The sequence below is a fragment of the Muntiacus reevesi genome, chromosome 18 (genome assembly GCF_963930625.1).
Source record: "Muntiacus reevesi chromosome 18, mMunRee1.1, whole genome shotgun sequence".
In the NCBI taxonomy this organism is placed as follows: Eukaryota; Metazoa; Chordata; class Mammalia; order Artiodactyla; family Cervidae; genus Muntiacus; species Muntiacus reevesi.
In genome coordinates this window covers 40,561,638-40,584,684 of record NC_089266.1, presented here as the reverse complement: position 1 = coordinate 40,584,684, position 23,047 = coordinate 40,561,638, and the positions used below count along the sequence as shown (strand labels likewise).

At 36.1% G+C, this 23,047-nt stretch overlaps 1 protein-coding gene across 3 annotated transcripts in view; it reads left to right on the top strand.

Moving 5' to 3' along the window:
• Positions 1-23,047, top strand: part of NSRP1 (nuclear speckle splicing regulatory protein 1) — a 43,436-nt gene that overhangs the window by 18,684 nt on the left and 1,705 nt on the right. For all 3 annotated transcript variants that reach the window (XM_065909715.1, XM_065909718.1, XM_065909717.1), the window contains 4 exons: positions 16,051-16,107; positions 18,015-18,143; positions 19,028-19,235; positions 20,310-20,418. In XM_065909715.1, coding sequence (XP_065765787.1) covers positions 16,051-16,107; positions 18,015-18,143; positions 19,028-19,235; positions 20,310-20,418 — 503 coding nt within the window. The remainder of the gene's footprint in view (positions 1-16,050; positions 16,108-18,014; positions 18,144-19,027; positions 19,236-20,309; positions 20,419-23,047) is intronic.

The following is a 23,047-nucleotide window of genomic DNA, read 5'->3' as shown; positions in this document are numbered from 1 at the left end:
GATTACATTGATTCTACCTGGGACAAGCTTTTGACAAATTACTGTTTCTAATGTGGTTACACATTTACATGTTATTATTTTATAAATTAATTTCTCTTTATTCTTTATAGTTCTGTAAGGATGTATGTGTGTATATATCCAAAACTGAGTCAGAAAGAAGTGTGTGTGTGTGTGTAGCTTTTAAAAATTATGTGTAGAGTTTAGATTGTTCATTTTCAGTATGGTTAAGGGCATTTGCTTCCCTGGCGGCTCAGACTGTAAAGAATCCACGTGCAATTCAGGAGACGTGGGTTTAATCCCTGGGTCAGGAAGCTCCCCTGGAGAAGGGCATGGCTACCCACTCCAGTATTCTTGCCTGGAGAATTCATGGACGGAGGAGCCTGGCAGACTACAGTCCATGGGGTTGCAAAGTGTTGGACAGGACTGAGCGACTAAAACACACAAGGGACATTTACAAATACTTGCTATAAAAGGAGGGTTTGAGTATGATACGATGAGAACTACCATTATGTGCTATCCTCTCTAACACATAATGATGTGTTTATTATGTATTAAATTCCTATAAATTTGTGGGTCTGTATCCCTGACTATTCTGTTCCATTTTATTTCTTTCTCTAATCCTGCTTCAATGCCTTTTTATTTCAGTTGCTCTAGCATTATAATCTGTTTTGATTATATATAATCAAAATGTATACTGTCATGGATTGATATATATATATTTGATTAAATATAGTAGGACAAAGAATAAGAAAACTAATATTTATTGAGAGCTTTCTGTATATTTAGTGCTCTGTTTTATATGAATTAGCTCATGTGATCACAATAACACTACATATTACCATATTTTATCAAGTGTAAGATACTTTGATGCTTTCTTGATGTTATCAGAAAGTGTCAATGAAAAATTTTCATATAGTACATTATTGCTTCCTGGGAAACAGCTGTTCTTTCAAGAAGTCACCAATTTCTGAGAGGTTAAAGTGTGAAAAAATTTGTTTTTAGAATCAGTGAAATAGGTTTTCATTATCTTCACAGTGGAAGAAACAAGCAGAGTTTGTCTAAGATAGAAGATAACATAGGTAATTGGCTTCATAACTCATATGTTTGAGATTGTTTATTGTTACATTTATTAATTTTCTAAGCATTTTTGTTGATATATAACAATAGTTATTTTTGCTCTAGGTTCATGGTAAATACCTTTTTTTCAGGGAGTTGCCCTTTGCTGTAGATTTATCATCCCCACGTCATGTTTACAATTATTGGGTAGCCCTCTCTAATGGGGTCCATTTCTATAGAGGGGCATCAGATGCCCCTCCCTGAGGGAGAATATACTTCCTGATCCTTGGCTTGTTAATGAGACTTGTTTTGACCAGTGCGGAATGTGAATTGAAGTGATAAGCTCTATCTGAGCAAAAGCCTTTGCAAGTTATCTGATTCAGCCATTCCTTTTTTTCCTGTCTGCCATAGGAACAGCATGTTGCAGACAGGGACTGCACTTTCAGTCTCAGTCCTATAGCCATTCATAGTGGACAATGTAGTATGAGCAAGAAATAAACCTTTGTGTTGTAAGCCATGAGATCTTCATGTTGTTTGTTGATGGAGAATAAATGAGTGAAAGTTGGTCAGTAACTCTGAATTGCTAGAAATTTTACTAGGCATTTGAATTGAATTTTGTCATGTTTTTTCAGTATCTGTTACTGTTATGATTATAGTGATAGATTTTTCTAGAGTGAATCCACTGTTTAAATACTGGAGAAATCCTGCTTGGTCTTAGTATACTATTACTTTATATGTGCATCTGGACTTCATTTCCCCCTCCCCCCCCCTTTTTTTTTTTAAATTGTGGTAAAGTATACATAGGGCTTCCCTGCTGGCTCAATGGTAAAGAATCTGCCTGCAATTTAGGAGCCACAGGAGACGTGGGTTTGATCCCTAAGTTGGGGAGATGCGTGGAGGAAAAATAGCAACCCAGTCCAGTATTCTTGCCAGTACGATCCCATGAACAGAGGAGCCTGAAAGGACTATAGTCCTTGAGGTCACAAAGAGTCAGACATGACTGAGCATGCCGCCAAATATACATAACATAAAATTTACCATTTAGTTATTTTTTTAAGTGGGGCATTAAATGCATTCCTGTGCAACTATCACCTCTCTTCATCTTCAGAACTTCTTCATTTTTCCAAGCTGAAACTGTACCCATTAAGTAACAACTCCCCTTTTCCTCTTCTCCCTAGCTCCTGGGAACCACCATTCCACCATTTATGAACTTGACTACTTTTTTATCTCATATAAGTGGAATCATACAGTATTTGTTTTTTTGTGACCGACTTCACTTTGCATGGGCTTCCCTGATAGCTCAGTTGGTAAAGAATCTGCCTGCAATGCAGGAGACCCCAGTTCGGTTCCTGGGTCAGGAAGGTCCCTGAAGAAGGGATAGGCTACCCACTCCAGTATTCTTGGGCTTCCTTTGTAGCTGAACTGGTAAAGAATCTGCCTGCAACGTGGGAGACCTGGGTCCTTTCCCTAAGTTGGAAAGATCCCCTGGAGAAGGGAATGGCTACCCACTCCAGTATTCTGGCATGGAGAATTCCATGGACTTTATGACCCATGGGATTGCAAAGAGTCGGACATGACTGAGCATCTTGCACTTCACTTTTCACTTAGCGTAATGTCCTCAAGTTTCATCCATGTTGTACGTGGATTGCACATGTCAGAATTTCCTTTCTTTTTAAGGCTGTCTAGCATTCCGTTTTGTGTATGTAACACATTTTGTTTATCCATTCATCTGTCATGGACACTTGGGTTTTTTCCAGCTTTTGACTGTTGTGAGTAATGCCACTATAACATTTGTGTACAAGTGTCTTTTGAGTCCCTGCTTTCAGTTCTTTTGTGTATATACCCAAGTGGAATTGTTGGATCATATGGTAATTATATTTTTGAGGAACCACCACATTGTTTTCCACAGTGTCTGCACCATTTTACATTTCTGCCAGCAATGAACAGCAGGTTCCAGTTTCTCCACATCCTTTCCAAAACTTTCAATAGTTATTATTGACTTTTGTTGTTGTTGTTGTTAATAGCTATTCTCATGGATTGGGCTTCCCTGGTGGCTCCGATGGTAAAGAATCTACTTGCAGTGCAGGAGACCCAGGTGTGATCCCTGGGTCGGGAAGGTCCCCTGGAAAAGGGAATGGCAACGCATTCCACTATTCTTGCCTGGAAAATTGCATGGACTGAGGAGCCTGCTGGGCTACAGTCCATGGGGTCGGAAAGAGTCAGACAGACTGAGTGACTAACACTTCATTTCATTCTCATGGTAGTGAGGTGGTATCTAATTGTGCTTTTGATTTGCATTTCCCTAATAATTGATGTTGTGGAGCATCTTTCATGTGCTTATTGCTCATGTGTAGATATGTTTTGGAGAAGTCTCTGTTGAGGTCCTTCTGCCCATTATTAAGTTGTTAAGTTGTAGGAATGTATTCTGGTTATTAGATATATGACTTGTGAATATTTTCTTCTGTTCATTGGGTTACCTTCTCTGTTGATTTTGTCTGATGCACAGAATTTTGAACTTTGATGAAGCCCAGTTTATCACATTTTCTTTTAATTGTCTGTGCTTTTGGTGTCACATACAGTAAATCATTGCCAAATCCAAGTTTTTTCCCCAAGGGTCTTAACTCTTCGGTGTAGGTTTTTGATCAGTTTTCGCTAATTTTTGTGTATGTTATAAGGTAAGTATTTGCTGTTAAGTCACACTGGCTTGTAGTTTTCTTATTCTGTTCTTATCTGATACTGGTGTAGCTCTCCATCTTTTTTTTTCTTTTCTATAACAGTGCTCTCCAGTTGTAATATGGAGACCCCTGGGTGTTCTCAAGATCCTTTCTTGAGGTCTGCAAAGTCAAAACTATTTTCATAGCAGTACTAAGACATTAATTTGCCTTTTTTACTCTCATTTTCTTCTTAATGTGCAGTGGAGTTTCCCAGATATTCAGTACATGTGCATTGCAACAAATTGAAGACAGAGCTGTATGAGAAAACCCAACAGTCTTCAGTTAAATAGACTTGTAAAGATAATAAAGCACTGCCACTCTCCTTACTAAATTTTTTGTAAACTAGTTATTTTTCATAAGACTATTTTGAGTATGAAATGGGTTTATTGTTATTTTTTGATGAATTAATATTTAAAATTTTCTGTTTTACTTTCTAATATGGTAAATATTAATAGGTATAACTCACATAAACAAGTTCTTTGGGTCCCCAATACTTTTGAGTGTAAAATTGTCCTGAGACCAAAGCATCTGATAGCCTCTGCTTTAGAACAGTTAACAGAAAATATATTCCTTTAAAATGTTTTAAAATACACAGTAATGTTTTGCATTTGGTCCTTAACTATTTATTTCAGTTTCTTCCTTTTTTGATCTATTTCAGTTTCTACATTTTCAGCCAATTTTGGTTTTTTGTATTTTCCTAAAATAATCATTCATTTTTCTAGGAATAATAAAATACTTGCTAAAAATCTTTTCTGAACTTGGAATTATGTCTCCACCCCCTGCCACCTATTTGCTATTTTTCTCTTTTTCTCCTTGATCAGACCTGGGGAAGGTTTGCCTATTATATTACCTTTTACAAGAATTAGCTTTCTGATTATTGGTATTCAATTATCTTTTAGTTTTCTATTTTGTTCTCTGTTATTTCCATACAGTCTTTGTTCTTGTCTGTTCTTTCTTACACTCTTTAGTTGAACATCTTTTTTGTTTCCTAAAACATTTATTAATGGCTATAAATTTTTCCATAGTCCTGCTTTGCTTGCCATAGATTTTGTTATTTGCTTACCCTCGTTGTATATTTTTTAACAAGAAGCTTATAATTTTTATTTTGATTCTTTTTTTTTTTTTTTTTTAACTCAAGAATCATTTAGAATTATAACTTCCAGGTATCTGGTTTTTTCCTTTCCATTTGCTGTTATTGATGCTAATACATTTTGCCTGTGAACATGTCCATGTGAGAATGGTCCATGTGAGACTTCTGCTTTTTGTAATGTTTTGACATTTCCTTCATGGCTTAATACAGGTTTTGTGACTGAACCAGGTATATTTCAAGTGAAAATATTTTTGTTTTCTTTAAAGTACTGCACACATTTGTACTGTAATAAATACTTATAAATGTATATCAATATATATTCACATTCATGTGTATAGTCATACATTCAGTTATTTAACAGACACAAGCAGGTTGCCATCTGTCATGACAATCTTTTTAAATTTTTTTTGAAGTGTGACTACCTTTAGGTGGGGCTTGTACTCTTTGGTTAGCTGTGGTTTCTGCTAGTCCCTACTGATTACTATAGGCTGCATCTCTCAGGCTCCAGAGTGAGTTTCCATTCCCTGTCCAAACTTCACTGTATTGTTCAAGTCTGTACCCTTTCTCACTTGTTGTCTATTCGACATTTTTCTGAGGATGGTATGGTAGTTTACCACGATGGTTATAGACTGCTGGTTTCTCTTTCTAAATAAATTTTATACATTTGAAACTATGTTAATTTTGTAAAGATTCATTAGTATCTTCTTGGGTTGTTCCATTTTTGCCTTGACTTAAGATTTGTTTAAATTAATATTGCTCTGTTCTTCCTTTTTTTAGCCTATTTGTGCTGTGTCTCTCATCATCTCTTTATTTTCAGCTTTTCTGAATTCATCCATTCATTTACTTGTTACTTTTTTTTTGTATCTCTTGGATATAGCAGTGTTTTGTCCTTGTCTTTTAAATAGGTGATTGTGATATTTGGACTTATTCTTGTCATTTTGTATTTCTCGTTTACCATGCTTTCTTATTAGTCTTACTTATTTCTTATTTTTTCTTCTGTTTATTGGATTAAGATTTTGTTGCTGTGGCGATGGTGGCTGTTCATTTTACCTCCAAGAGTTTCACATTCTTTTAAGTTTCAGCACAATAATTAAACTTATATTACTCTAATGGTGATTAGAATATTCACATTCTCTCTCAATCAAAAACCTTAGCAAGTTTTTCCCTCCTTCTATTCTCTCTTTTTCTGCTAGGTTGATTGCATCTGAAATTTTAGTAGTTTTTTTTTTTTTTTTTTTTTTAACCATTCATGCATTGTTGATTTTTGCACCCTACTTCTTTGTACTTCCAGTGGTATTTTCTCGAGGAATTCTTTTAGAGAGTATCTGTGGGTGATAATCTTTAAATCCTTGCAGATCTGCAGATGTCTTTATTTTGCCTTTACTCTTGAAAGATAGTTTGGCTACGTACAGAATTTCAAATTCAAAATTATTTTCCTTCCAAAGTTTAAAATAATACTGTGTTTTCCTTTTATCTCCACTATTTCCAAGTGGAGGGCCCTGGTATCAGTCTAATTCTTTGTAAGTAAGCATCATGCTCAGCTTCTTTCCCAGGTGGTGTTAGGATTTTTCTCTTTATCCTTGGTGTTGTAAACTTTGAGCAGTCGTGTGTTCACTTAAAGGCAGAAATGAAATCTTTTAGTATGCCTTTTCCAAAAAAGGCAGGATGTAACATGGGTCACCTACACTGCTGCTTCTAATTCAGAAACGCCAGTTGATTCGTCTTTGTCTTGTTCTATCTGTAGCCTTTACATCAGAACCTGTAGTACCCTGGGAACCATACCCATCTTTTCTGGCATTCAACCTCTGGGCAGTTTTGGTTTCTAGTCTTCTGTCTTCCTCAAGTTTCCAGTCCGTTGACAGTATCCTTTCTTATTTTCTAGCATGATTATGGATTTCTTTACTGTCATTCTGTGGGTTTGGAGGAGGAAGAGGCTGCAGCATGTGTTAATCTGCCACTTTAAACCAGAAACTTTGCATTGCTTTCCTAACTCTGACATCTTGAGCAAATTGCTTAATCTCTTAGTTTTAGTTCCATATTTAAAAAAAAAATCTCTATAATATCTAAATATTTATTTTAAGGACCAAAAGTACCTTCAGTGCCTAGCACATTGCATGCACAGAATAGAAGTATCATAAACAGTAGCTGTGAGTGTGTGCTTGGTCGCCTGTTGTTACTGACTCTGCGACACTGTGAACTGAAGCCCTCTAGGCTTCTCTGTCCGTGGGCTTCTCCATGCAAAAGTACTGGAGTGGTTTGCCATGCCCTGCACCAGGGGGTCTTCCCGACATTCCGGGATTGAACCTATGTCTTTTGAGTCTCTTGTGTTGGCAGGCGGGTTCTTTACGATTAGTACCACCTGGGAAGCCCAAATGGTAGCTGTATTGCTACAATAGAAATAATAACTTCTTTGTGTGCAATAACTGTCGTCATTAATAAAGTTTCTTGTGCTGTCTCCATCCCACTTTGTGGTAGACTGTTGAATTTGGTAGCTTGGCTTTTTCGAGACTTTTTAATGGAATCTTGATCTTCATTTTGGGTTGTGGCCTTTAACTCAGAATCATCATATTAGAAAAACTTTTTATAAAAAAGGCAGTAATAACCATAATTATATCTTCACATTGTTTTATTTGATTTCTATACAATCTCATTGCACCCTTTTTAGTCATCATTTTTAACTGGCAATTTCTGATTAGAAAATGGTAAAAGCTTTACTTCTAAATTTGCTGTTAAATAACAGAATTAGCTTTCTGTTTTTCTAAAACCATATGCATCTTTGTCATTCACCGACAGGCTTTGATATTGCCTATTCTAGCTTCACCATAAAAACCATTAAAAAAAAGTTTTTTCTTTATTTTCCTGTTGTGTTTCAGTGTGTGTAGTCAGACAAAAAGCAATAATCCCCCATCTCATTCTTGGATTTATCAAAAACTGAAAATAAAATAGATCAGATCACTTTCTGAAACAAAATTACTTTATTAGTTTAGTAATAATTTGAGGCTACTTTAAAGATAAGAAGCAGCATTTGGGAGGAGATTCATTTCCTGCCTTTGGGTTTTATCTGTAAGAACTACATCTTCAATGTCAAGAGATTGTGTATGTATAACTGAACTCTAATAAAGTCTATGCTGGGGATACTGCACACCTGACTCGGTCATTATGATTATATATTAGGTGCCAAACTGTTGCTTGTCTTGAAAAAAATACATCACCAAGTGTATTTCATTAAAATTTGGCCTGTGTGGGGAGGAGGATTACAAGACCTTCAACTATTGATTATAAATGTGCTGGTTATTACCAACAGGGTTAATGGTGTTCCTTTGGAAAAATAAGTGGAATAAATTGTAGTTTTCCTTTTATTGGTAAATTAAGCAATAATTGGAAGAGATGTTATTAATTATAATAAATTTTTATTAGTACTAAATCTTACAAAATGTTTTTCTACCTCTCTTTGACTGATGCAACATAGGATATTGAGAATCATGTTTGAGTTTGTTTTTTCCCTTTAATCCTTACTTTATGCTATATATGAATATTAAAGAACTATTCTTTTCCTTATGAGGAGTCCAAAATTATGCTTTTATATAATTCCTTTTATGCTTATCCCACTTTTTGCTTTTCATCACAGAGAAATTATCATATTAAAAAAAGAAATTATCATATGAAATAATATTTTTACTTCAGAACAGCATACTTTATGACATTTTCTTCTCTATCTCTGTATGCTTATGCACATGTGTGTTTGTCTTTTGGGAACTGTGACATCTCTGACAAGGAAAGAACTATCATGCATGTAGTAAGATTCATTTTGAAGCAGAATTGTTAGCCATACTTCTCATTTCAAGGCACATTGACATTATCAGCCTGCAGAGACTCTTTTACTTTATCAGTTTTCCTCTTCATTCCCTCTCCTATTCCCTTTTAAATATACTCTGATATTTGATATATATGCTTGAATATGTATGTATCCTTTTGTATTGTGGCGGGGGGGAGGGGAGCTGGTCATTGGTGGTGTTGGCCATGCTCTGTGGCTTGCAGAATCTCAGTTCTCCCCGACCAAGGATTGAAGTGATCACACCAATGAAGGCGCAGAATCCTAACCACTAGGCCACCAGGGAACTCCCTGGATAGTTTAAATCAAGGCCAGGATCAACTATGTCAGATATTTCTGAGAGGTCAGATAAGCTAAATGCCCGAAGTATTGTTTAGGCTTAACACCAAAGGTTTTATAGAGAACAGTTTCACTGAAGTGGTAGGGATAGAGGCCAGGTTATGCTGGGGGTTGAGGAATGAATGTGGATAGAGGCAACAAGGGTAGACTTTTGGCTCTAAAGGGATGCTAGGATTCTTAAGGTGCCTGTTTGGGTCAGGGGAAGAGGGATCTTTGTTTTCTTACAGGAGAGATTTGAGCCTGGGTTCTGGCCCACTTAAGGTTTTTAGGTTTTGTGAGAGAGTTGTAGGAGGTTTTTTTTTTTTATGTTTCTCTTTGAAGATACCAACATCATAGATATCACTCAAAAAGGGAAAAGATAAAGCCATAGAGGAAAGATGTTTGCAACCATAAAAACAAAAGATTGTTGTCCAGACTAAACCAAGAACTCCCAACAAAGCATTAAGGAAAAACAAAAGATCCCAAATAGAAAAATGTACAAAAGACACAAATAGGTTTTTCACAGCAAAGGAAACTTTAGCTGACTAATAAATACATGAAAAGATGTTCAGCCTTGTTAATGATAAGGTAAATGCAAAATAGATCATTTTATGTCCATAAAATTGCCTAAAGAATAAGATATTCCATAATATAAAATGTTCCCAAGGATAGAGTAGTAGGAATTTATGTACTGTAAATGGGAGTGTGAATTGTTTAGACTACTTGAGAGAATAATTTGTCAATATTTATTGAAATTGAAGATAATCCTACAGTGTAGCAGTCCTGCTCCTAAATGGTTGCACATGTATATCAGGACACACTCAATGAGGTTGATAGCTTTTTTGTTTGCAGAAAGGGGAAACCCAGATGTTCATCAGCAGAGGAGTGGATGCTAGTTCATATTCTGTAAAATAAAGCAACATCGTTTAGAGATGTAAACTGGAGGAGGTAAACTACTCCTCTACCCTAATAGAGACTCCAGCTGGGACTGACGTAAGATAGATTATCAGGAGGATAGAATAGGAAATTCTATTACATGTATATGAGAGCCTTCACAAGAAAAAATAAAAACCCAAAGAAGTGAATAGATTAAGCACTTATATAGTAGGTTAACAAAGGGAGCAATTGTGGAGAAGTAAAATTTGGAGCAGACTAAAGAAAGAGTTATGCAAAGAAGATCTGTTTGTATAGCTTTCTCCTGGCCTTGACTCCCCTATCTCTGGTGATAAGAATGTTTCTAACTCCTAGTACAGGGAAGGCACCTTTCCCATGTGAATTTTCTTTCCTGCTTTAGGGGGAAAAGGAAGGTCAGAGTGTCCTTGCACCTGCCGTTTCTCAAGTGTCTTTAACTTAAAATATCGGAATGTCAAAGCAGCATATTTTCAGGTAGCATGTCCTGAGCACCTTCAGTATGTAGCAAAACTAAAGTAAGGAGACTCTAAACAAAATTCAGAGTAGAAAGAGTAGGAGGTGAGATTATGGAAGGATATATAGGGATTTCTTAGGCTGGATAATGAATTCACAGATGTTATTTTTTGTACATAAAATTTTTCATAATAGTTTTGAAAGGTGGCAGTAATCTGTAATGTGTGTACGGGGCCTTGATAAAGACTAAGAGGTTTAAAAAGAGATGAGCCTGGATATAGTTGGTAGAGAAAGAAGATAGACTTGACTAGTGAAAAAGAATTGGTAGGTAGCATTAGGGCCCAATTACAATTAGAAAATAAGAAATTATATTTTCTTATATAATAAGTGCTCTTATATAATAAGTGCTCAGCAGGCCTAATATAGACAATACATGGTTGGATTGATTTGGGACTGGGTTTGTCAAATGAGTGCAGAAGATAGGCAGTATAGCAAAGAAGTTAAGATTATTGGCAAGAATAGTTGACAATTTACTATAAAGATTCTAATAGAAGATGAAATTATTCATAAAATCAAAGAAAAGATACAGTGGAAATAAGTGATCAGGAGAACTACTGTATTTCTTCAAATCTAAAACATTGTAGGTTGCACGGTTATTTTATGTGAAAGTGTTAGTCGCTCAGTCTTGCCAACTCTTTGTGATTCCATGGACTGTAGCCTGAGAGGCTCCTCTGTCCTGGGGTTTCCCAGGCAAGGATACTGGAGTGGGCAGCCATTCCTTTCTCCAGGGGATCTTCCTGACCCAGGGATCAAACCCAAGTCTCCTTTGCAGACAGATTGTTTATCTTCTGAGCCACCAGGTACCACTAAAAGAACAGTATCAAATATGAGTCTCTCTTGTCACTTAGAATTGTAATTGTGTATTTAGTACGTGATACAGTATTGAAGAGTTCTTTTAGTCTTAATTTAGGTACAGATTTTTAAAGTTAGGTTATTCTTAAACATACATAAAAATCAAAATATAAGTGAAGTTAGTTGGTTAAGGAATTTCTAAAGCTATTTCAAATCTAGAGTCTCTTTTGGACTCACTTTTTCACTCAGATTTTGTATTTCCACACTATATCATTCTCTCTGGCATTAAAACCGATGGTTTTAAGAAGGGTATTTGGAGGTGGTGAAGTAATATCCCCAAGTGGGAATCAAAAGTAAATTATCTCTACAAAATTGCATAATTTTAAGAAACACAGCATGAACACTCAGTGATGCTCATTCTACAAGTTTTGATGCTGATACTTTTTTTTTTTTTTTTTTTTTTTTTTTTTTTGATGCTGATACTTTTAATATTTACACACGCAGGTAGTATTATCAGCTAAGGTATTAAGAATACCTCTGGTTCAACAGTAATTAGATGACACCACTGATCGTAAGCTATGTCCAGTGTCAACAGTGTTAAAACGTGAAGTAATGCGCATCTTGTGTTCAGTGAAATTTGGTAGAAGGGAGTAGTGGTTATCCAGTGGGTTGCCCAACTTTATCGTTTCAGAGCTGAGTCAGTTGAAGATGATGACAAGAGTGACCATGAGAGAGGGTGGCTGAAGTAGAGAGGAAACCATCAGTAAATTGTACTCAGATATGATACGACTTAAAGGGAAGCTTAAAAACCTTTTAAAACATAACTGGAGATGAGGAAAACCAGGTCAGTATTTGTGGCATGGGTTATCTGGGATGATGATGGCATGCCAGAGAGATGGCATGATGTTCCTCAGTAGAGAGGAAGACTGAGCTCAAGTAATAAAGGGTTCATAAACTGAGAGAAGAGGGGGATAAGTGTAGCATAGTCATGTAGTATGAACTTCATAGGAACAGGGATTTTTACCTACAGTATATGAAACTAGAATCAGGAGGACACAACAGCTTCCTAATCTGAAGTACAGGGTGTGTGAACCGTGAGCAGCTTCAGAAGAAAGATGTCTTTAGAGAAAAGCCAGCTTTTAGTCAAGGAAGTAAAAGAAAAATTCATCATAGAGAATGAGAATGTGGGGTTTGTAAAGGACTCAGTGGGAAGGTTTGAGTCAAGAAGCAGTGTGGCCATCGAATGAGAGGAGGTGGTTATTGGGTGGCTTCTTGAGTAGTGAACAAGGACTAACATGGGTGTAGCCTTAAAGTTTCCCCATACCATTAAATATTGTTGAAAGCAGATTTTTAATGGGCTAGAGAACTTTTTGTTGAAGAGTATACAGTTATTTAACCAATCTTCTTTTGTTGAAGGTGCAAAAGAAGCCCATTCATTTAGTAGTTCCTTGCTGTCATCTCCCATCATCCAGTGTTGACTACAGCATCACAGCAGAGGACTCCCTCAAAAAGAGAAGAGTTCTTTCTAATCTAATGCTTTGGGGCAGTGTGTTTTCGTTTATAGTTGCTAGTAAAATCACTCTCAGTTCTAGAGTGCTCATTTCTAGCTAAGCCACAGCGCCCGTGGCTTGTGAAGGGTTCACATGTGTCCACCATTCCCTGTGCTTTGGTGTCCCGACTGTGAAGCCTTAAGGAATCTCAGCACACACAGAAAACATGCACCCCTTTTAAATATTCGACAGACTGTGTTTTTCGATTTCAGTTGTTGCAAATTGAATCATACTGTACTATGACTTCATGTAAATTCCAATTTCATATTTATTAAGCACACTGATAAACATAAAGTGGAACATAGTGTACATGCTTTTTTGGTGAGCACTTTGGTTTAATTGTAATACTCCAAGGGAAAAAAACCTATAGCTACTATTTTCACATAACTTAATTTTCATTTGTTTAAATATTTCATTTCTTTAAATATAAGCATTTCTTTTGCCCACTATTCTGAAATATTAGCATAGTATTAATAATAATAATGGTAGTAATGATAGCTAATATTTATTGAGCTCTTCTTTAAGCCAGATACTTGCAAAGAACTTTTTACATATTAGATATTAAATGAGATATCATTTAATCCTCAAAACCACCTTGTGAGATGGGTACCACTGTATAGATGAGTAACATACCTGAAATAACACAGGTAGCAAGAGAGAACAGTTTGAAAGTCAGATTCCTGAGCTTACACTTGTGACCATTATTCTGCACTTCCTCCTTTAGGAACTCTTAAATTTAGAGGCTGACATGTTGGCAGTTATTATATATCTTAGTTTTGTTTTATTCATAGGGCACATGTATGAAATCTGTTTCTTTTCTTGCTGAATTCAGTAAGATGAAACCTTCCCTGACTTATGCAGGAGAACCTTTTTCATTTTTATCTTCTTTTGCATATCCTTTTTCATGGAAGCCAGACTAAATTTGTCTTAACATTTGTATTAGTACTGTAATTTAAGAATATCTCTTAAAACCTAGAAAGACTTGACCTTTAAGATATAAAGTCTTATTGATCCTGCATTTAATTTTACCATATCTAATACGAATCTGAACTAGAGTTTCTTACGTTTGTTATATAGAAGATTTTAAAATGTTATTTAATACATGCACTGATTTTTATATAGAATCACTATTACTGAAACAAGTTTTATTGCTGCTATTTTCAGTTTTTTATCTGTGTTTAAACAAGTTGTTGGCATTTCAGCCATCACCATTAATAATTTTAAGTTCCTTTAGCTGGAAGACAGAGATGAACTTCAAAAGAAGATAGTCTTCCCTGAGTTTTTCAGCTTAGTTTCAGTTACTTCTTTATCCACTGATGCTCTTGGAATCTGGGGATATAAGTTGGTGGATAGGATATGTGAAATTACTCTCTCCATATGTTATCACTCCTTTCAAGTTCAGTAGTTCTGGTTGAAGCAACCAGTGAAAGTAATAGCAGGTGAACGATGACTGGAAGAGAGGTAGGAAAATATAATAAAAATAATTGCAAAACTCCAGCATCTGGGGATTTAGTCTTCTAGTCACCCCTGAAGACACTGTTGACTCAATGATTAAGAAAAATAAATTTAGTGTACACTAATTAGACTGAGACATTGGTCCAATGGTTAGGACTTGGTACTTTCATGGCCAGGCCTAGGCTACGTCCCTGATTTGGGAACAGAGGCCCTGCAAGCTGTGAAAAACAACAAACAGAATGCATTGGAAAGAATTTTATGAGATATGCTTACTAGAATATTTAATATTTTCATGTTTATAATTTATATTCTAATGAGTGAAAAATATGTCATATCACATAACAGGGACATTTGATTTAGATGAGTAATACTTGTAATACACGAGTAGTATACTTAGCATACTGGCACCTGACTATAGAGTCAGGCTTCCCTGGTGGCTCAGATGGTGAAGAATCTGCCTGCAGTGCAGGAGACCCAGGTTCAGTCCCTGGGTCGGGAAAATCCCCCGGAGAAGGGAATGACAATCCACTCTGGTATTCTTGCCTGGAGAATTCCATGGACAGAGGAGCCTGGTGGGCTGCAGTCTGTGGGGTTACAAAGAGTGGGTTTCACGTTCACTGTAGATTTTAGTTACTGTTAATATTTTTGTTAACAATATCTCTTCCTCTAGTTGGAGTCAGTTTACTGTCACCTAAAATAAACTTGGTCTCTGCCTGTACACTTATTTTAATTTATTAAGTGTTCTGTTATTACTCTCTGGCTTTTGTGTATTAGTTTTACTCATCTTGCGTGGTCATAGAAAACTAGAAATAAGTTCATTGATTTTCTTTGTTTGTTGCCATGGAAAACAAGCATGCACCAATTGATACAGCTGAAAACAGCAAATGTCAATAGGCTAGAGACCTGTAGTTCTAGAGCTGAGGATTATATTTTCAGTTAAAAATAAATTCTTGAGTAGTCTTTTTTAAGATATAATTTGCACAACATAAAATGCACCCCTTTACTGTGTTATATTTCCATGTTGGTTAAGATATTTACAAAGCCTTAAACTTTTAAGCGAACAGTTTTTCCCAAGTATTCTAATTATATTTCTTCTCTTAGCTGCAAGTCTTTACTTTTGCCCTGTGGTTACTGCTTTCTGTACTCTTCTTGCCTTCTCTGAAATTCCTTTTGATTGAGATCTGATGTCATCTCTTTGGGGAAGTCTTTCTTGATTCCTCAGACATTTAGTCTCTCACAGCCCCCTTTTTAAATCCCTTTATTATATTGCTTATATTCATAATTATCTCTTTAGTTTTCTTTCCTTTCACACCATTTATCTCTCAAGCATAGAGACTGTTCTTGTTTTTCTGCTATCTTCAGAAATTCGAACAATGTCATGGTAGGCTTTTTGGTACATATTTATTGAATGATTATAACGGCAAGTAGTTCTGGCAGTCCCTAATCTGTCAGTGTGTTCTAGGAGTGTGATTTACTATATTCAGTGTTGAATATTAAAATAATGTCATTTTGTTTGGGGGAATTATACCATTTTAGTATTGGAAGGCACCAATCCTCCCTGACTCAGCACATACACATTAATATATGCACACAAAGCAAATTGAAATCCATAGAAGTTGAATTACAGTGTTGAAGCTGGGACTGAAAATCCATGTTACCTCATCTTGTCCCATACTAATTTATTTTCTCTTACATCCTGATGACTTAAATTAAAAATTCATTTGTCTCCTAAGGGAAAAGATCTTGAAAATGTTAATTCATAATACTGGAAAAGAACTTTTAAATTGGTTTAAACAGTGACATTTTCCTGTTTTATAGACCTCCGTGAGTGAAAGCCTTCAGAGAGAAGCTGCCAAGAAGCAAGCAATGAAACAGGTAAGGTGGAAAGGGTGAATTAAATGTATTTGGTGAAGTAATTATTTCAGCTCGCATTTTAAAGTGTCAGTTTTGGGATCTGTGCAACTGAGACTGCACAGTAGGTGTGTATTAAATAATTTTATCTTGACACTTGTTTTCTGAAACTGTGTGATATGTTTCTTGATTTGCATAAATTTCAGGTTTCTTGTATAAATTTTAAGGGAGAAAAATACACTGAAGAATTAGTTCCTTATTGCTCTATTCTAGATTAAACCCATTTCTGCTTTCAGATGACTTAGTCTGACAGTGGGTTGCATGGTTTAATAATTCCTGCTATTGTGAACTGCCAGGATACAGCAATTCCACTTCTGTGTATGTATCCAAAGAAAGTGAAATTACTAATTTGAAAAGGTACATGCACCGCTGTGTTCATTACAGCATTATTTGTAATGGCCAGAATATGAAAATTACCTAAATGTCCATTGATGGGTGAATGGATAATGAAGATGTGGATTGTACACACACACACATATGAATACTTCTTAGCCATAGAAAATGAAATATTGCCATTTGCAATAACATGGATGGGACCTTGAGGGTGTCATGCTAAATGAAATAAGTCAGAGAAAGACAAATATCATATGATTTCACTTATACATGGAATTTAAAAAACAAAACATTGAACAAAACAAAACTCATAGAGAAGAGAATTATAGTTGTTAGAGGGGAAGTATATTGGGGAGCTTGGTGAAATGGATGAAGGGGATCAAGAAGTACAAAATTCAAGTTATTTTTTAAAAAAGTCATGGTGATGTAATATACAGCATAGTAACTATAGTCTCTAGTGACTATAGATATTGTATGCAAATTTGGAAATTGTTAAGAAAGTAAATCTTAAAAGTTCTTGTCACCTCAGGAAGTTTTTTTTTTTCTGGTAGCTTTGTATGGTGATGGATGGTAGCTAGACTTAACTGTGGTGATCATTTCACAAATGTCAAATCATAGTCTGTATGTCAGTTATACTTCAGTGAAAATAAATAAAAAGTTCCTTATAATTATTAAAATATTTTTAATGAAAAATATATCAGACAAAAAATTCTTTAAACTAATTGTATTGCAAAGTAATTTCTTTAGTGAATATACTACTTAAATTCTAGAGGTGACATCTCTAAAAATAAAGCATTTTTCAATTACAAAAAAAGTATTTCCTACTGTTTAAAACCTGAACGTTTTATTTGATAACACAACTAAAAATGATATGAAAGTTTAATATGTAATATAATATAGGCATCTCAAAATTAAGGTTTGATACTCCTAAGTCATACCCTAGTCCTTTTGACTTTTTGATGTGGGTAACTATTTATTTTGGGGCTTCCCTGATGGCTCATTGGGTAAAGAATCCGCCTGCAATGCCTCGGGTTCGATCCCTGGGTCAGGAAGATCCCTTAGAGGAGGAAGTGGTAATCCACTCCAGGATTCTTGCTTGGAAGACCTCATGGACGGAGGAGCCTGGCTCCAGTCCATAGGCTCGCAGAGAGTCGAACACAACTGAGGGACTGAACATACCACTATTTACCCTTAAGTGAATGGATGATAATAAATAATGTCTAATGTCCTGGAGCAGGGCATGGCAACCCACTCTGGTATTCTTGCCTGGAGCATCCCGTGGACAGAGGAGCCTGGGGGTCTGTAGGCCACGGGGTCGCAAAGAGTCAGACACAACTGAACGACTAAGCGGCAGCACAATGTTTAATTAACGCTTACTCTGTGTAAGGCTCTGTTCTAAGTGTTTTAAATGTGATTGATACAATTTTTATGATATATTTCTGATTTATGATCCTGTCCCCAAAAAACTACTTAGACTTTTTCTGGTATCTATTAGTTGGCTCATATTTTTGAAATATGTTCGATTTTTTTTTTTAAAGACCAAACTTGAAATTCAGAAGGCTCTTGCAGAAGATTCTACTGTATATGAATATGACAGTATTTATGATGAAATGCAGAAAAAGAAGGAAGAAAGTAATCCCAGATTGCTTTTGGGAAAAGACCGAAAGGTTTGTAGCTGAAAATACAAACTTTCTTTGACTTTGACCGGCATTTTGTATCTTACTCTTTTTTCACCATGAGAGTGATCTGACAAAAAATTTTAGGTATATAAAATGCAAAGAGCCCCTAGTTCCAGATAGTGTGGATTTGTTAGAATCTAGGAAGCTGTATATAAAGTATCCTAACAGGAGCAAGAGAATTGTCTAACAATTTTATAAATTTTGTTTTTTGCTTTAAAACTTTTCAAATTATTTTTTGAAAATTTTTCTTAGGAATGTCTTTGTACTGCTCCTCCTGTTCGTGTTTATTTGTGTTTTATAATTTTTTTATTGCTTCCTAGCTGGTAATTGAATCATCCACGTGTAACACGATCAAATTTTTAGTTTGAAGAAAATGTAAAGGTGTGGAGATTGAATGAAATAAGTTCAAATTTTCTATCACTCTTCTCTTTCACAAAGCATGCACTGGTTTCTAAGGATCTTTACATCTCACAGTATCTGAAATAAAGTAGTAGTATAAAACTATATTAAAGCTACTATTTTAAATAATTGTATTTCAACTAATGTGAAAAACTAGTTGGAATGCTTTCCTGTTCACATAATTGAAGAAGTAAAAAAAATACCATTTTGTAAAAAGGGTGAGAAAAACAGTGGGAAAATTACCTATTTAGTTTGAGATTTTTTAAAAAATGGTGTTTTGAATAATTCTATCTATACTTAAATTTCTATTGAAACGAATTTTATTTTCAATCTTGCTAGTAAATTTGTATTGAATTTTGAGAAGTTGATCCTATATATTTGACTTTCTATTTTAATGAATTCATGATAACAGTAGAATATTAATAATTCATTATCTTTGACTCTCTCGAAAATAATCTTATTTTTCCCCCTAGCCCAAGTACATTCACAACTTATTGAAAGCAGTTGAAATTAGAAAAAAGGAACAAGAAAAAAGAATGGAAAAGAAAATACAGAGAGAACGAGAAATGGAAAAGGGAGAATTTGATGATAAAGAGGCATTCGTAACATCTGCTTATAAGAAAAAACTGCAAGAGAGAGCTGAAGAGGAAGAAAGGGAAAGAAGAGCCGCTGCACTTGAAGGTGAAATGAAAGGGAGAAGGGTAGAAGGAATAGAAATAGGAGAATTCTGCCCTGTGGTAGCCATTTGCTCTGTCACTGGACTTTTAGATTATAATGTTGTCATAATTTATGTATGTGAATACAGGGTACAAGGTATATGATGTTATATAGTGTTATAAAATAGAAGAATTTAGGTAAAAACACAGTTGCACTCTTGGTAACTGTTATATCTATTCACCTTTCTAATCATATCTCATTTTGTTGCTTAAAACTGTAGTCATCACAAGTCATTGCCTTAGAAAATGATTTCAAATGTAAAAACATCGATTACAAGGCGTAACAGCACAGCATTTGTCAAAGGGAATATAAACTGAGATTTAAATCCTAGTTATGTTTTCCTGGGATGAAAAAACTAACATCACCCAAGGAGCATTAACTAGGCATTTACAAAAAGAATAACATTAATTCAAGAAAGAACAAAGATGTGCAGAGGCCAAAAAATACCTTAATGCTTTACTGCAGTACTTTCTACTCATGGTCATTTCTCATGATCAAAGTAAAATATGTAATTATAAACAGCTTATTTGTCAAGTGCTTACCAACTTTTATATTTTTTTCCCGTTTATTTTTATTAGTTGGAGGCTAATTACTTTACAGTATTGTAGTGGTTTTTGTCATGCATTGACATGAATCAGCCATGGATTTACACGTATTCCCCATCCTGATCCCCCCTCCCACCTCCCTCTCTATCCGATCCCTCTGGGTCTTCCCAGTGCACCAGGCCTGAGCACTTGTCTCATGCATCCAACCTGGGCTGGCTTACCAACTTCAAATGGAAGAAAACCACATGTGTAAGACTTGGTCTCAGCATGTACTATGTGTTCATCTAGAGCACCACTCAGGATGAGATAGTAAATAAACAGGGCTACATCTCAGTAAAAATCTATTGATAAAAAAGGCAGCAGGTCAGATTTGGCCTGCAGACTATATAGATCTAGAGACCAGTTTATACACTATGTTATATCTGTGCCTGTAAAACAACTACGTTTTGCCTCGTTGAATATATTATTCTCACTTCTGCTTTCATTCTCTTAGCACGTTTGGATGTAACCAAGCAGAGAGATCTCAGTGGATTTTATAGGCACCTATTAAATCAAGCAGTTGGTGAAGAGGAAGTACCTACATGCAGCTTTCGTGAAGCCAGGTGAGATGTGGCATATGGAATATTTAGAAGAACGATTAAGGGGTGAAGTCATTCAGTCATGTCTGACTCTTTGCAACCCCATGGACTATAGCCTACCAGGCTCCTCAGTCCATGGGGTTTTCCAGGCAAGAATACTGGAGTGGGCTGCCATTTCCTTCTCCAGGGGGTTTTCCCGACCCAGGGATCGAACCCAGGTCTCCCGCATTGTAGGCAGATGCTTTCCCGTCTGAGCTACCAGGGAAGCCCTTCCAGAAGAAGGATATTGCCCTTGATTTCTGATGTGATCCCACGATCACTTAAACTCCCTGGAAGTAGAGGACTGTAGTATTCATGTTTTGTTGTTAGCCAAACCTGACCTAATTGAATGAATAACTAGAGATTTACAGCTTTTTAATATCAATAACCTCAGATGTGTAGATGACACCACCAATATGACAGAAAGTGAAGAGGTACTAAAAAGCCTCTTGATGAAAGTGAAAGAAGAGAGTGAAAAAGTTGACTTAAAGCTCAACATTCAGAAAACTAAGATCATGGCATCTGGTCCCATCACTTCATGGGAAATAGATGGGGAAACAGTGGAAACAGTGTCAGACTTTATTTTTGGGGGCTCCAAAATCACTGCAGATGGTGATTGCAGCCATGAAATTAAAAGACCCTTACTACTTGAAAGGAAAGTGATGATGAACCTAGATAGCATATTAAAAAGCAGAGACATTACTTTGCCAACAAAGGTCCGTCTAGTCAAGGCTGTGATTTTTCCAGCAGTCATGTATGGATGTGAGAGTTGGACTGTGGGGAAAGTTGAGTGCTGAAGAACTGATGCTTTTGAACTGTGGTGTTGAAAGAGACTCTTGAGAGTCCCTTGGACTGCAAGGAGATCCAACCAGTCCATCCTAAAGGAGATCAGTCCTGGGTGTTCATTGGAAGGACTCAAGCTGAAACTCCAATACTTGGGCCACCTCATGCAAAGAGTTGACTCTTTGGAAAAGACCCTGATGCTGGGAGTGATTGGGGGCAGGAGGAGAAGGGGACGACAGAGGATGAGATGGCTGGATGGCATCACCAACTTGACGGACATGAGTTTGGGTAAACTCCGGAAGTTGGTGATGGACAGGGAGGCCTGGTGTGCTGTGATTCACGGGGTCGCAACGAGTCGGAAACGACTGAGCAACTGAACTGAACTGAATTAAAAAACCTTTAGTTCAAGGTATTTTTATCATAGTAATTCTGCATGCATGTTCAGATAGTGTATAAAAAGAGAAGCATATCTTTTCATAAATAGGACCTAGCCTCTGTAAAACATAAAGATTCACAGAGTCAGGGCCTTAGAAATGCTTTATCCAATATGTAGCCACTAGTTTCATGTGGCTGTTTAAATTAAATCTAAAATTTTGGTCACATCAGTCACATTTCAAGTACTCTATTCTCACATTTGGCTAGTGGCTACAATATTAGACAGCACAAATATAGACATTGCCATTTCTGTAGACTTTTTTCTGGCTATGCTGTGCGGCTGGTGGAATCTTAATTCCCCACCAGGGTTGGAACCTGGGTCTCGGCCCTTGAAAGCACTGAGCCATAACCCCTGGACTGCCGGGGAATTCCTCACTTCTGTTGGCATTTCTGTTAGCGCTGGTCTAGAAAGGAAGGCCTGGAGGAATTCTGAATAAAATTATAACATATTATGCATACTAAGTCGCTTCAGTCATGTCTGACTCTTTGCGACCCTTTGGACCGTAGCCCATTAGGCTCCTCTGTCCTAGGATCCTGGCAGTGGGATTCTACAGGCAAGAATACTGGAATGGGTTGCTATTCCCTTCTCCAGGGGATCTTCCTCACCTAGGGTTTGAATCTGAGTCTCTTATATCTCCTGCATTGGCAGGTGGGTTCTTTACTGCTAGCGCCACCTGGGAAGCCCATAAGATATAGGAATAGTGAAATTATCATGCTATAATATATATTTGAAGGTAAAATTTGTCCTAAATTTGTATCTAAGGAAAGCAGTTCCTTGAGAACCATAGTTGTTGCTTTGTTTGTGTGATGAATAAGTGATTACTGAGAATGAGTGTGTGAGTAATATAAATAAATTAACCATGCTGATCAGCTGGGAAAATGTAGGTGGTATAAACAGTGTTAATGTAACTGATCATAATGGCTGGATGGATTCATATATTTCCAATTTGTTGTAATAGATGCTGAGGTGTATAGCAGGAGGCTGATGCCTTTTCAATCGTCAGAAGGATTATTTAGTGATATTTAGAATTATATTTTGTCACCATTTTGTGGTGAAAAAAATTTATCTTCATCTTTTTCCAGGACTATTTTAAGTATTTTTTAGAAAGAAAGAAAAAATCCAGCAAAGAGCCACAACTTGAACTTCTTGTTGAAAACTAGTACTTATTCCAGAATATGCCTTTTCCTAATGATTAGGTGTCTATGTTTGGCAAAAAGGAAGACCTTCCATAGACCCCTACCTGAAGGATCTAGTGGTCTATACAGAAGGTCTGATTTTTACTTTTTCATTTCTACCAATATTGAAAATAATCTGAATGATTAGAATATACTAATGATAGATGTTTACCAGGTAAATAGACATCAGCACCTTTTTGAATTTGGGATAATCAGAAAG